Here is a 15,564-nt window from a genome sequence, read left to right as displayed (position 1 = left end):
CGGCGAGCTAGCAGAAGGCCAGAGGATGACAGGGCGCCCGAAACTGCGGTTCAAAGACATCTGCAAAAAGGACATGACACAATGCTCCATCAATCTCAACACATGGGAAGTTCGAGCAGACGACCGCCTAGCCTGGAGGCTCGCGGTCAGGCAAGGTATGTCACGCGCAGAGGCTGCGCGCAACGAGGAGGCGGTCCAGAAAAGATCGAGGCGGAAGCAGCGTCTACGGCAGCAACAACAGCCATCTGCCTTCACCTGTAACAAGTGCGGCAGGGATTGTCACTCCCGAGTCGGACTTCACAGCCATTCTCGGCGGTGCAGATAGACTCTCAAGAAGCTACGCCATCGTCTCTCGAGACGGACGGCTGCCGACGACGATTATGGAGAAGCTCAATGAGCTCAGCGGAAACTACAAAGAACTCCAGAAAAACTACAGTGAACTCCAGAAGAACTATAAAGAACTTACTGAGAATTATACCAGTATCAAAAAGGACATGGAAGCTATCAATAAGAGCCAGGAGGAAATGAAGAATACGATCTCTGAATTGAAGAACACAGTAGAAGGAATTAAAAACAGGCTAGAGGAAGCAGAAGATCGGATCAGCGAGCTGGAGGACAACGTAGACAAAAACTCACAGACAGTGCAACAAAATGAAAAAAGGCTGAACAAGACTGAAGAGGCTCTAAGACAGCTGCAGGACAACATGAAACGTGATAATATCCGTATCATAGGAATTCCAGAAAAAGAAGAAGAAAAGCAAGGAATAGAAAACCTCTTTGAAAAACTAATGACAGAAAACTTCCCTAACATGAAGAGAGAAAGAATCATGCAAGTCCAGGAAGCACAGAGGGTCCCAATGAAGATGAACTCCAACAGGCCCACCTCAAGACACATCATAATTAAAATGCCGACATTCAAAGACAAAGAGAGAATCCTAAAAGCAGCAAGAGAGAAACAACTAATTACATACAAGGGAGCTCCAATAAAGCTATCATCAGATTTCTCAGCAGAAACACTACAAGCCAGAAGGGAATGGCAAAATATATTCCAAGTAATGAAAAACAAAGGCCTACAACCAAGAATACTCTACCCAGCAAGGCTCTCATTCAAAATGGAAGGTGAAATAAGGAGTTTCCAAGACAAAAGAAGGTTAAAAGAATACATCTCCACCAAACCAGTATTGCAAGAAATGCTAAGGGGTCTGCTTTAAGAAGATAAAGAAACAGAGAGAGACAGAGAGGAACACGAGTACAAAGGGGTAAAATGACAATGAATAAGTACTGAAAGAAAGAAGGAACTTCTACCATTTGCAACAACATGACTGGAACTAGAGAGAATTATGCTTAGCGAAATAAGCCTGGCAAAAAAAGAAAATTGCCTTATGCTATCACCTATTACAAGAAACTAATGAACAACACAAACAAATGAGCAAAATTGAACCAGAGGTATGTAAACGAGGAATAAACTAACAGTAACAAAGGGGGAGATGGGAGGGAGAGAAGGGCTCAGAAGGGGAAGGTCTAGTCAAAGAACATGTATAAATGACCCATGGACATGGACAGCTGGGTGGGGACTGAATGTGGGAGAAGGGGGGGCAGGGTGCAGGGAAGCAAGAGGGGGAAAAAAGTGAGACAACTGTAATGGAAAAACAAACAAACAGAAAATCTTTTAGTGGGGGGAAAAATAAAAATATAAAGAATAGAAATGCAAGTTCAGTGAATATTAGAAGGATGAGGATTTTCCTTCACACTGTATATTTTTCTCCCTATCTGATCCCTCCAGAATTTGGCATTCTAAAGAAGTAAGTAATGACCTAACTTCCTTTGCATAAAACTAATAAGACCAGTTGTTAATAGAGGTTTTGTTTTTTCTTTTTTAACTAAGACTTTGAATGGAAAGTCATGCCTAAAGGAGACATGCCTGGGCTTTGGTTGTTACCAAAAAGCCCTGAGCAACTGGGACTGACTTTCAAAGGTAATAAAAGTCCACGAGATAGAAAGCCTGGTACCTTGGATGGATGAGCGGTCCATAGCAATCTTTCCAGGGAAGGAATGAGGTTGTTTTCCTGAAAGATGGCTAGAAGGGACCTTAAGGCACAATGGAAAACCAGGAGGACCTGGAAAAGACAGGTGTTTACAGGCAAGGCTGAATGCCAGGTATGTGGATCTGCTTCTGTGCCTTGAAGGGGAGACTGAAGGTCACCCTAAATGTTCCTTGCGTAAGTTCCAGCAAAGCAGAACTACAGATCATAAGCGATCATTTGCTGCTCTTGTTGTGTATATGCAAATGAACAGGATAAATAAAAAATGGACTTAATGCAGTCCCTTTAATGACAAGGAGGGTAATCTTAGGGAGAAAAATCAAGATTCAAGGAAGATGACAATGCCCAGTGGTAGACTATAAAGTAGTGCAGCTAACCATCTTTAAAGTTTCTTTTCATTTAAAATTTGTTTTCATTTGAAAGTTAAAGTATGTCTGTGGCATTATCAAAGATGTTTAATTTACAGGCAAGAAGAATGTCAAATGCCTTGCAACTGGAGGTCTTTCCGATAAGACAGTCCTTCAGATTTAGAGACTTGTATGTGGGTTATGTTACGTAAATTAACATGGGTTTTCTGTTTTCAAAGGGCATAAGCCTACGATCTCATTACCTGAGTGATTGTCTGTACGTATAGGCCTCACTTAATCCTGTCTGCATTGCTGCCTCCTGAGACTCAATGGTTTGGCTGAACTAAGTGGCTGGGTTGGTGAAGAACGGGGTGGTCTGTGGGCTTCACTTTAAAACTGGTTTCTCTTTTCTATCCTAATGGCTTGGACAGAAAGAGCCCAGAGGCCTGAAAGGGGGGAAACCTAAACTATTTCCCTCAGTCCAAACTAAGTATAATGGGCAAAAGGGTTTTGGACAGGTGAGATGTACCTGGAATACCTTCCTCCAAAGAAGCCCTTATTTTCCCTAATGTGGGACATTGAAAAATTAATACCTGTCTTTTGTCATCTAGTGGTTATGGATTGAATGATGTCCTTTAACCCTGTTGCCCCCAGAATACAACGAGGATGCCAGCCTGTTAAACCAAGCATGCCGTTGACCAGAGACAGCCAACCAGCCTGGAATCTGCACGATCCTTCCCCTTGTGGGAAAGTAACCCTCCCCTCCACACCCCTACTCTTATTAAGGATTTTTTGCCCCACGAGTAGGTAGGACGACGACCATGTCCAGCTTGAAGTAGCTAGAGGAGCTCGAGACCTTCGTCCATTGTCCTTTATAAGATTGTAAAGGGTCTTAAGTCTGAGAGGGAGGGATTATTTTTTATTGTTAAAATATTTAACTAATTAACTAATTATTTTTTAAAAAGAAAAAGAATATATGAAAGGGTGAGGCAGGAGAGCTTGTATGTACGACCCATGGGCATGGACTTGGAGAGGGGATTGTTGGGAAAGGGGGGTGCCGGGCGGAGGGGAGCAAAGGGGAAAAAATTGGAACTATTGTAACAATATAATCAATAAAATATACTTGAAAAAAAATAAACAAAAAGACCAAAGAAAAAATAAAAATAAAAAAATAAAAAAGATTTTCATATTGTTATTTTGTTACAAAAAGACTATCATTTTGTTGTCATTACTTTTTCTTTTTGCTCTGGGGTTTATTTCTTTTTAAATTGACTTTATTGGGGTGACATTGGTTAATAAAATTATATAAGTTTCAGGGGTACAATTCTATAATACATCACCTGTAAATTATACTCTGTGTTCACCACCCCAAGCCAAGTCTCCTTCCATCACCATTTATTCCCCCAAATGCTTTCCCCTCTTCTAGTCACCATACTGGGATTGTTTTATCTTTGCTGAATCTCTTTCCCGTTTTCTCCCAGCCCCCAATCCCCTCCCCCTGACAGCTGTCAATCTGTTTTCGGTACCCATGAATCCTTTTCTGCTTTGCTTGTTAGTTTATTTTGCCCATTAGATTCTACATATAAACAGTCATGTGGTGTTTGTCTTTCTGTGACTGGTGTACTTCTCAATGGAATACTACGCAGCCATAAAAAGGAAACAAGATGTTTTGTGTTGTTACAGCATGGATGGGCCTGGAGAATACAAGTTCTTTTTAATTGAATACTTTTATTAAAATATAACCGGAGGCAATAGTATATTAGCTTCAGGTGTACAGCACTGATTTTCTACTTGTGGATCTTACCATGTGTTTCCCACGCTAAGTCCAGTAAGCACGCATCCTGTGCAAAGTTATTACACATTACTGACTGTGTTCCCCTTGCCATCCACCCCTCTACTGCACCCCCTCCAGCCACCATCACTTATTCTTCCTGTCTATGGGTCTGTTTTGTTTTGTTTGTTTGCATGATGTTAAAAATTCCACATATAAGTGAAATCTTTGTCTGAATTATGTCACTCATCCTGATACGCTCTAGGTCCATCCAGGTGGTCACAGATGGAAGGATGCATTATTTCATACGGCAGATTTTCATTCCATTGTGTGTACAGGCCACAGCTTTCTAACCAGTGGTCTGTGGTTCTAACAGTTCGATGAGATCTTTTTCTAAAACCTTGATAGAGTAGCTCAGGCTGGTGATTTTTAAAGGCTTTTTATTTTCTGATAATTCACTCCTGGTTTTTACTGTTCTCACTTCACAGGTTTGACTCGTAATATTTACACAATCATTTAATCTAAACTCTTCACTTCTATTTTGGTTCACACATTGGTCATTGAGAAGTCTGTTTGCTTTATTCCCAAAATGTGGGGATATTAGTTATCACTAACTATGAAATCTGGGGACCCCCGCAGGATCCCAGGGACTGCTGGGGGCCCATGTCAGGTCTCCAGGCTGGCTGGGTTCACTAGCTGAGTGTTCTTGGGGGCAGCTCCTGTGCCCTCTGGGGTACCTGCAGGCCCCCTCCCTGGAGTGTGGGGTCTGGGTCCATCCTGGGCTAGCGGACGGCCAGAGCAGCGTACATGCTGGGCTCATCTGGGGGCTCCTCTGACGGGGTGGAACGGGGTGCCCTTGTCTCCCGTCTGACGCTCAAATGGTTCAGCTGGGCATAGGTCACATCCTGGGGGTCGTCCTTTGACCTGACCTGCTGGAGAGACAGTGAGACCGAAACACGTCCCCTTGGTGCCACTGTGGAAATCCTTCATCAATTCTCTCCGTATCATCAAGGTGACAAGTTCACTGCAGATCAGATGGGTCACTGTCCTGATGGCGTCTGCAGGGACTTCCTGAGCCCTGGGCATCTGGTACCTCCATGGATCTGTTTCTTAACCTAATGCACTGCCTCTGTTGCTCACTCGGCTCCAGCCACACGGCCCATCTGGCTGAAGCAGCATGTGCTGCCTCAGGGCCTTTGCACCTGCTGTTGTCTCTGTTCTGGCCCCTCCCCCACAACACACTCTGTCCCCTGCTCTTATTCTCCCTCACAGCCCTGGCCCTCCAGGATGCCATCTGCCTGCTTGCCTGCGTCTCTCCCACCCACAGGTGAGCACGAGGAGTGTGGAGAGAGGGCTGCCCTCTGGCACCTAAATGCAGCCGGTAACCAGTGACCCTGTCACCGCTGCTGCATGAACACGTGAGGGGGACCCTGGAACCTGTGGGTGTTCACTTATTCATGCCTCCTCCAGAGACCTGGGGCTGCACAAGGTCAGACAGAGGACAAGAAACCAGCCCAGGGGACCACCTAGGAGGGCCAGGAGGCCACAGGAAAGTGGGAGGAGTGAGTCACAGCAAGAGGTGGTGACCAGAAGGAGAGGTCAGCGTGGACGATAATGAGAAGCAGGTGAGGTGAGGACGGGGAAGGGACCAGTGGAGTAAAGGGGGCGGCAGGAAGGTCCTTGGTGGCCTGGACAGGAGCAGGGATCTCACCCGAGGGTCCAGCTGCACGCCCTCCTCAGGCTGTGGGTCCCTCATGGTGGCATCTGTGGGGACAGAATGGGGTGTGTCTCCTGGCAGGTCCCCGGGATGTCAGGGCTGCAGACCTGCCTGCTCCCAGATAAGTCACTAACCCAGGGGGAGGGGAGGTGCCAGGTCACGCAGTGGGGATTTCAGTCCCTCTCCCCACTGATCCCGCACCTCCCGGGCTGTCCCCTTCCCCATGAACCCTCCCCCAGGGCAGCCGTCCCTTCCTCTCACAGAGGGGCTCTTCCTGGGTGTCTGCAGCTGGGCTGGAGGACAGAGAGTCTCAGCCCTGGGAGGGGAGGGACCCCTCCCGTGTGATTCCAGACGAAAGAAGGAAATCTTAACAGACTTGATGGGTGCTTTTCAAATTTCATGAGATTGAAAATGACAAAAAATAAATTTACATTTATTTGTACATTTCTGCTGGTACTCAGTGTATGCTTTTTGATTTTCTCAGTTCAGGTCTGGAGAAATCCATTTCCCAGGTGAGCTTCTCCATCTACTTGTCTTTCCTGCGGCAGGTGCTCTGGGCACCTATCTCCTGGGGCCCCAGCCACCCTGTTCCCTACTCACCTGATGTCCTGCCTTTGCCCTGACGCCGCCGGTGTCGGAGGAAGAGGAAGAGGAGGAGGGACAGCAGCAGGACGAGGGCCACCAAGACCCCGATCAGGACAATCCAGTACCATGGCAGACCTTGGGCAGGAGTGACGTCATCTGTGAGCCAAAGATGCCATTTAATGAGCACCTACTGTGTGCGAGGCACGTGCTGGGTCTGTTGTTCGTCTCCGCTGACCTCACAGCCCTCAGGCCCCACCCCCAGCGCCCTGAGGCTCAGAGAGGTTACCCACGTGCCCCAGGTCACCCAGCCTGGCCGGGCAGTGCGGGGACGGGACCTGGGACATGGGGTCCCTGTGCTCTCCTCATGCTGCCCCTTGGTGGCTACAGCCCTGAGCTCTGGGTTCCCCATCTGCAGGGGGCCTGTCCTGCCTCACATGGAGCCGAGGGTCCTACCTTACTACCTGCCACCAGCACAGCAGGGACACGGGAGGGGGTGGGGTGCGGGGTGGACCCTGTGTCTCTCCCGGTTTGTCTCCCCCCACAGGGCCTTGGCGCCCCCTTGGGAGGGTCAGACTGGGCTGTGGCGCTGCCTTCCTGTGGTTTCTGAAACCCCTTATGTCACCTAATGTTACTGCAGTCTGTGAGCAGGAGGGGACCGGGATGAACAGACATGAACCCGACCCTCAGAGCAGAGAAGGGAGCCCTGACCCCACCGCGGGAGCAGCGGAGCCGGGACCGGAACGAGGACCCACCTGCCCCCCACAGGGACCCTCACTTACCGCTCTGCTGACCTGACTCTGTGGTGGTGGGTCCTCCATCCTCAGAGCCGCCTAGAAATTCAGGATGGGGGTGAGGCGTGGGGGCTGACTTCTCCCCTCATGAGCCTGGATCCTCTCCTAGCCTGGGCCCCACATGTCCCTCTGCCATGACCCCCCTTTCCTCAGAGCCCTGAGAGCCTGTGGCTCCCGGCATCTCTGCCTGACTCCCTGCCCTGGGACCCAGCGCATCCCTGAGTGGCCGAGGGACATGAGACCCCTGATGGACCCTCAGAGCTCCCAGGGCTGCTCTGTGCTCTGTCTGAGCAGAGGTCTCAGTGACTCACCAGTTGTGGGGATGGTCCTTGTGGGTGGGGTGTAGGGGCCCTCAGGGGGTCCTGGGAAGGAGGACAGAAGTGGCTGAGGGTCGGGGACTAACCCTGGAGCTGTCATCAGACCCTTTCCTCCATCAGCTGTGTGGCCCCAAGACACTCCCCCTGCCCACTGACCACCTCTGAACCCAGGGGAGGGGGAGGGCAGGAAGGACAGGGGGGGTCCCTGAGGGGCACATCTCTGCTGGGTGACCATCACTTAGACCCCTCAGTCTCCTCAACCTCAGATGTCTCCTGGGGACACCAACCTGTGCTGACAGCTCAGAAAGGATGGGGTCAGGGGCCCTCACCTGAGACCAGGAGCTCCAGGGGGTCACTGGGCAGTGACCACATATAGGGCGTGTTCCCATAAGAGCCGTAGCATCTGAATGTCCACCTGCGGCCGGGTGTCACGGGGCCCACAGGGAACAGGGCATGCTCCTGCCCACTGGGCTGTAACTGTGAGTCCAGGGTCCAGGAGAGCCTGTCCTCTCCTTCCTCAGTCAGAATGAACCTGTCAAATCCCCCCCATGAGACACACTGGAGGGTCACGTTCCCCCCTGAGGTCACGACAGGGCTGGGCAGGGCTGAGAGGCTGGGTTTGCTGTAGAATCCTAGGAGAGAAGGAGGCAGAGAGTTAAATGGGGCTCACATCTACCTCACGTCCCCCAGGGCTGGGCTGTAAGGGGGAGACGCCCTGAGTACACGCCCTTCCTGAGGACAGAGCCTGAGTCTGGGTCCCCTGAGTGTCCTCTCACCTGTCACCACCAGCTCCAGGGGGTCACTGGGCTCTGACCGGCCAGCGGGGTTGAGATAGAAACAGCGATAGCTCCCTGCTTGTACCTCTGTCACGCGTGTGATGGAGACCTTGGCCTTGTCCCTGGGCTCCAGTGGCTTCTGTCTGTCCCACGTCACTGATCTTCCCCTTATGTCCATATAGTACTCCTCAGCCTCCAGGGTCCCCTGACACCAGATGGTTACAGCACTCCCCCAGGGAATCACAGGGCCTGGCTCAGCCCAGAGGGTGGGTTTGGGGAGGGTCCCTGGAAGGAACGAGGGGCTGCATTGGAAAGGGCTCCCCCACCCCCCATTCTGCAGCTCAGCCCACATCCCTCCTCATTACCACCTCATCCCAGGACCCCTTGCTGCCTCCCGAGCCCCAGGGGTGAAGTAGAAGGTGGGACAGGGACCCTGGGGAGGACTCACCGTTCAGCTCGAGGGTTTTCTGGGCCAGACTCAGCCCTGGAATAGAGTCCCTGTCAGAGGTTTGCCCATCAGTGCCCCGTGCCCTCCTGCGGCCCCTGCCCGTCCCCATCCCCACACTGACCGAGGCAGAGAAGAGCAGGGAGGATGGACACCATGCCGTCGCTGTGAGTGCTCCCGCTCTGCAGGGGGACGAGACCCTGGGCCTGAAGGACAGAGACGCACAGGATGTGGTGAGTCCGGGGCTGCTGCCGCCTTTCCGGGCTCCCACCTCTGTGGACCCGCTGCGGGCGGACGCCCCGCCCTGGGCCTGGTGCTGGGTTTCTCCGTGACGTGAGCTCAGGGGGCCGGCAGGTCCCTTGGAGCCACTCAGCCGAGTTGTGGGGTCTCTGCTTGTTCCCAGGACCCTCTGCCTGGTCTGAGCTCCTGCTCAGAGAGGGCGGGACCGACTCTGGTCCTCAGTCCACCATCAACAGGCTGACTCCAGAAAGGATTGACCACTCATGTTCTCCACCTCCCACAAGCAAAATACACTTCCGGAGTCTGACTTGTACATAGACAGACACTCGCTGATCTCCTACTACCTGCGGGTTGTTTGTGCCAGATCCAGAATTGCGTCTGAGATCCAGGGGAGTGATCTCCTATATTTCGAGAACACTTCTTAGCAAGAAATCGGCATTCTAAGGCGATTGTTGCAATTAATGTGCTTAGAAAGGAGAAATGAGAAAAATTATGAGAACCGGGGACCTTGAAAAAACATTTTCCCCAAACATTATAAATATTTAAAATGTTCTGTGAAATATGACAAAACTTCTATGTGATTATAATTATGTTAGAAGGTATTGAACAACAGGTAGCATGAAAATCTCTAGTCAAAGAACACGCATGAATGAGCCACGGGCGTGACGACAGGGTGGGAACTGACTGTGGGAGCCGGGGTAGGGGGTTGGGATGGACAGAGGAGGCCAAAGGGGAAAAATGGAGACAAGTGTCATAGAAGAACAATAAAAAATGATGAAAAGACATTTTCTACATTGTTTGCTAAAGAAGAAGTTGTTGATTTACTCTTCAGCCTGTGGTCCATCAGCATCAATTTTGTGTACAGAGTGAAGCAGGTATGAAAGTCACCTTGTTGGACACTCACAGAGCTGGCCCTGCAGCCCATGATGGGAAGGGCAGGGACACCCTCCGGCCCTGTGAGGGTCTCTGCCGTGACTCATGTGACTGTGCTGTGGTGTGAGTCTGAGCCTTCCTTCTGCTCCATGGACCAGGTACCTCTGCTTTTCAGTTTCTCAAACCTCCAGAATCTTCATCGGCTCTCAGTGACTGGCTTCCTCTCCCCCATGTCTCAGGCAAGAAGGATTCTGATGACATTTGTGGGGACTGGGTGGTCTCACTGGGCTTCGACTGAGGGATCTGAGAGCTAGAGAGGAAGTAGGCTGCTCAAGGGTCCTTCAGCCATCCAGGAAGTGGTAGTGTGTGTGTGTGTGTGTGTGTGTGTGTGTGTGTTTACTGCTTTTGAACAGGACTCTCATGAATAAAGATTCTCTGAGTCCTGAAGAGCCTCCACAGTTCGAAGAGGACAGTGACACCCAGGATTTTGGCTGCCCTGAAAGGCAGAAAGGACTCCATTGATTCCCCCAAGGGGAGGGAAGGAGAAAGAGCCCACTTCTCTCAGAGACACAAAGTCACGTGGGAACAGTGAGACTCAGCCCCGAGCTCCAGGCAAGGAGGAAGTGCTGGGATCCCCTGCGGAAGCAGAGTGCATTGCAAAGACCCCAGGCTCATCCCTGTGACCCCTGCTTCACGGTCCTGAGGGCTCCTTGGATTCTAGTCAATGAGGTGGGGAGACATGGTCACCCTTCCTGTCCCCCAGGCAGTGGTCACACCCTCCACCTGCCTGGGACTGAGTCCTGCACCCTCACTTTCCTCTCAGTTCACCCTTCACATCAGTCTTTGCAAATTACATTTCAGATTCCGTCCATTTTCTGCTAAATGTTTCTCCATGGCCCTGTCTTCAGGTACCTCCAGTCATTTCTTACTGAACTGAAAACTATTCATGATCATCCACAGGTGACCCTCCAACCTCAGCTCTCACTTCCTGTTTCCTTATCCCCCCAGAGCTGTCGTTACCCCGTGAGCACATTCAGTCACACACACTCACACTCAAACCTTCACACACTCGCAGACACGCACGCTCACACTAGGTGCTATTGACATTTCAGTTCTCCCCCATATCTGCTTTCTCAGCGTTCTATAGAACTGGCAACCCCTTCCGAAGCCCCCAGCTAAAAGCACAGAAATGGAAGGAACATGGAGATTCCTTCTTCTCATTTCTCGTCTTCACATGCGTTGAGAGCTGGGAAGAAGTATGCAAGGATTGTGTGTAAGTCCATGTAAGCCATCCACGTCCCATGGTTGGACATGCAAGACTGAAGTTCAATTACTGTTGATGTTATATTTTATTGACACATATTGCTTGTCTCTAGTTCATTGGTAATCCATGGCACATAAAACATTTATTACTCGATCTGACCATACCGGTTCCCCTGTGTATTCTTCTTGTCTTATAAACATAATCCAACATCCTTGCCTGGCAGAGAGCATGCCCGTGACCAGTCAACACCTCACCCTCTTTTGCTGCAGTTCAGAGAGTGGCTTTGTCTCCAGGGTTTTCAAAAATGTTGTATTTGGTTACACGTTTTCTTCAACAGGAAGACCAGAGGTTTCTATGTTCCATAACTGTAGATGTTTTTGCAAACCCCGAAGGCTTTACTGGGAAATGAATAAATAGCCTCAGCTTGACAGCAATAAACGTTTTCTTTGACAGGAAGCCCAGAGGTTTGCATGTTCCATAACCACAGGTGTTTTTGCAACCCCCAAAGGTTTTACTTTAAAACAAATAAACAACCTCATCTTGACAACAATAGAATGTCACAGCATTTTGAAGAGCAAGTGTGGTTCAAAAAGCACGTCATAAAGTGACCACATCAGTGTGGGGCTGTTGAAGGTGGTGACAGAAACATTTTGGCTGGCTGAAAACAAACTCAGAATACCACCCCTGCTCCTACTTAGTTTTTAAAAGTTTTTTATACTTATTCTATTACAGTTGTTCCAATTTTTCTCCTTCGCCCTCCTCCCCCCAATCCAACCCCTCACTCACAGTTGTATCCCACACATGTCATGTCCATGGGTCATGCATACATGTTCTTTGACTAGACTCTTCCCCTTATTTCCTTCCTTATCACCCTTCCTCTCTGGTCACTATCAATCTGATCTATGGTTCCATGCCTATGGTTCTATTTTGTTTGTTAGTTTATTTTTTTCATTAGCTTCATTTTATAGGTGAGATCTTACTCCTACCTTTCATGACAGCATGGATGGACTTGGAGAATATTGTGCTCAGTGAAATAAACCAGGCAGCGAAAGGCCAATACCATATGATCTCATGTATTACAGGAACCTAATGAACAAAAAACAAATGGGCAAAATTGAACCAGAAGCGTGGAAAGAAGGAACAGACTGACAGGGACCAGAGGTGTGCGGTAAGGGGAGAAGTGGGGAAAGAAGGGGAAGGGTCTAGTCAAGGAACTAGTTTTATGATCCACAGACATAGACAACATGGTGGGGATTGACGGTGGGGGCGGGGTGTGGGAGGGGCAGTGGAGGCCGATGGGGGACAAATTGGTAAATGGGTCACACTGAAAATAATAACTGTTCCTGTGGACACCCACAAGAGAGGGAAGTTGAAGCCGCACAATGCGAAAAGGTGGGAGGAGATATTAGCAATGGCAAAATGAGGCAAGGGACTGGGACTGAGAACATTTAAAACATATCTACACATCTGTAAGATGACAGCTGACACCAATAGGAGACAAACAAATACTTTAACATGCAACTTAGAAACATTGCTATCCAACGTGTGGTTATTTGTGAAACTGTTCCTTGGCTTTATACTTTATCGAAAGCGAGCATGAACGCTCAGTGTGTTAGCAACACATGCACAGAGTGGCTCAAATATAAAGGCAGGAGCACCGATGGTTGAAAACGGCGTGGACTGACCGTGAGAGCCCGGCACTGGTGATGGGAGTGAAATGTGGTGGCCACCATGGGCAAGGGCTTCCTGGCATCTTATCAAAATGAGCACAGCAAATGGCCTTGATATCCAGTTACTGAGCATCATGCGATGCAAAGAGAATCCTTTCTTTCTTGGTGTTTCTGGGCATCATTGTCTAAACTCAGTGGACTGTCCTTGTGTGGTTCTATTTGTAGATCTCTAGTATATTTCATTGATCTATGTGTCGATCTTTTAACCAAACCAAAAATCCCTCTATTAAAGGAACATTGTGGTAAGATTTGAAATGCAATCCTGTGAGTCCTTCTTTCTCACTATGTTTTCCTTCAGATTATTTTTGGCTCTTGTGGCAATCTTGTGGAGTTTCACATAAACTCCAGAATCAGCTTGTCCGTATGTAAAGCATGAACTTGAGATGCTTCACCCTAGTGAAGTTTTTGAAAGTGTCTCTGTGCAGACACTTACACTAGAAAGTGGGAGTTCAATGTCTGAATTTTTATGTCCTGGAAATTCCAGGATTGTTTCATCATTCATGCTTCTCAGGCTCATCCACCCAGACAGTGCTTCCTACTCAGGAGAGTTTTATATCCTTCCTAACAGTACACAGATTGTCCACAGGAGGAATTCAGCTTTTAAGTGTATGTCCAGGCTCTTTATACTTTTGAGAGAATTCAACAAAGGATCATCCCCAGGCACTCATGCATACTTTTCTGTGAGTAAATTAATGGGTGTACAGGGGAAATTTCAACTCTTTGGCAACGTGAATCTACCTCACTATTGTGTTCAGTGCAATTAATACCCCAATTCCGAGGACCTAAAATGAACTATGTGGTTCTGTCACTGTTTTTAATACAAGCTCTCATTCCTTCTGTTGAATGTGTTCTTGGTGCTCAGCCCACCGAGAGGATAAAATACCTATATAAGATTAAAACACAACTGTAGTGAAGAGAAACACTTTAGAATACAGAAACCCATAAAATATTCTGCACAAAGTATATGTAAGTCATATACTCATATTTACATGCACCTTTTACATAAAATTTAAGAAACATTAGAAAAGAGACAGCTAGATGACGAGGTGTGCTGGGGGGGGTGGAGCTGTCCAGGACCCAGTTCTGAATTCTCCACCACCTCTTGGGATTCATGTGCAAACCAGGATAGAATGAGCCGAAGTGGAGGTGACCCATGGTTCTGAGGAAAGCCTCCTAGATACACGTGCACCTTTCTGTTCAAGGCTGGACAGGGCCTGGGTCAGCACAGCCTCTGGGCAGGAGACGCACTGTCCTGACTTGTGGATCCTGGGACAACTATTTTGAATTTTCGTTGCTGCATCATGTTCCTCCTGTCCGTGCCTTAAGAAAAGGGGCAAACTCTCAGTGGACATTTTTTATAGCAGAGCTTTTGATGACTCGTTTTTCAGTCTTTCAAGTGCAACTCAGGAGACAGAGGCATAGGATGTGATGGGCACTGTCCCCACAGCACAGTCAGTTCTGTGCACGAGGTGCCTGCCACACAGGAAGAAGACCAGCTTCTCCTCTCCCTACAAATAGCAGGTGCTGAGGGACTAAGCTGAGCCACGTCACTAAACAGCCCTCATGTCTCAGGTGTCACCGTTCGTTTTCCTAAACCCTACAGTCATAGGAGGATTTAGCCTAGTTTGCTGTTATTGGAGAACTGTAACAAATATTCAGTTCTTAGCAGTCAATATTCCCTGGAAAAGTGAATATATAAAAGAGTTAATAATAAAAACCATTCTCAGAAGGCATATGATATTTGATTTCCACCTAATATTTATTACGCCTAGTTGTCGTCGGCAGCCGTCCGTCTTGAGAGACGATGGTGTAGCTTCTTAAGAGTCTATCTGCACCGCCGAGAATGGCTGTGCAGTCCAACTCGGGAGTGACACGGTATCTGTCTCCTCCCGTGTTGAATCGACATCTTGTGATGACGCTGGAGTGTCCTCTCCAGTGAAGCTGAAGCTACAGAGCCTGGGCAGGGTGATATGGAGGGTCTGCTGTTGCCCATGCATCAGACCCCCCCTCTCTTCGCAGCTGAAGGGTCCAAGGGAAAGACGGAGTCAATACAGCTTGGCTTCAGGTGCGCCGCAGGAGTTGCCGGTGTTGACTACAACGTCAAACCGCCTTAGGGACTCCGGCTCCGGATTTCTGTCGGGGTTTACTCCCTTAGCCTTTCCCCTGAAGAGGTATGCCGCAAGGCAGCGGAGGTTTTTTGGAGTCAGAGTTTTCCTTCTCTGATGTGCCCTGACTGGAAGATCGAACCAGCGACACTTAGCTCGCAGGCCGACGCTCAATCCACTGAGCCAAACCAGCCAGGGCTGATTACGCCTAGTATCACTTGCATATTTTTTATAGTTTACATCTTTAATAACATGAAAACTATGAAATTGCAAACATATCAAAAATCATTTGTAAGTTTAATTATTTGAATATCACTTATACCTATTTACATTTGTGAAGTTTAAAAAATTTTTTTTATTTTTGTCAATTTCCCTTCATTTTCTTTGTACTCTGCTACAAAAAGAGAGTCATTAACTGGGCAGTTTGATACTGTGTTTTCAGATGAGAAGAAAACTTTCAGAGTCTTGTTTCAGCTGAAATCATTTCTTGTGTATTAGTCAAAACCGAGTTCTTTCTCCCTCTATGGAGGGAGAGAGAGAGAGAGAGAGAGAGAGAGAGAG

The 15,564-nt window shown here is 48.6% G+C and overlaps 2 protein-coding genes across 2 annotated transcripts in view; both read right to left on the bottom strand.

Annotated features, from left to right (window-relative positions):
* Nucleotides 1–5,293: 5,293 nt before the first annotated feature.
* LOC149995456 (leukocyte immunoglobulin-like receptor subfamily A member 6) overlaps nt 5,294–15,564 on the bottom strand; it is a 48,209-nt gene continuing 37,938 nt past the window's right edge. The window contains exon 8 of the mRNA XM_090261158.1: nt 5,294–5,924. Coding sequence (XP_090117284.1) covers nt 5,728–5,924 — 197 coding nt within the window. The 3' untranslated portion in view covers nt 5,294–5,727. The remainder of the gene's footprint in view (nt 5,925–15,564) is intronic.
* Nucleotides 6,325–8,980, bottom strand: LOC149995458 (leukocyte immunoglobulin-like receptor subfamily A member 5). Its single transcript, XM_090261174.1, has 5 exons — nt 8,916–8,980; nt 8,795–8,830; nt 8,347–8,631; nt 7,900–8,202; nt 6,325–6,597 (listed from the first exon to the last, which is right to left on the bottom strand). The coding sequence occupies exons 1-5, from the start codon at nt 8,947–8,949 to the stop codon at nt 6,470–6,472; spliced, it is 786 nt and encodes a 261-aa protein (XP_090117300.1). The 5' UTR covers nt 8,950–8,980; the 3' UTR covers nt 6,325–6,469.

The sequence above is a fragment of the Furipterus horrens genome, unplaced genomic scaffold (assembly GCF_987537825.1).
Source record: "Furipterus horrens unplaced genomic scaffold, mFurHor1.1.pri manual_scaffold_13, whole genome shotgun sequence".
NCBI lineage: Eukaryota > Metazoa > Chordata > Mammalia > Chiroptera > Furipteridae > Furipterus > Furipterus horrens.
The sequence above is the reverse complement of the archived record's forward strand: the minus strand, read 5'-3'. Positions and strand labels throughout refer to the sequence as shown.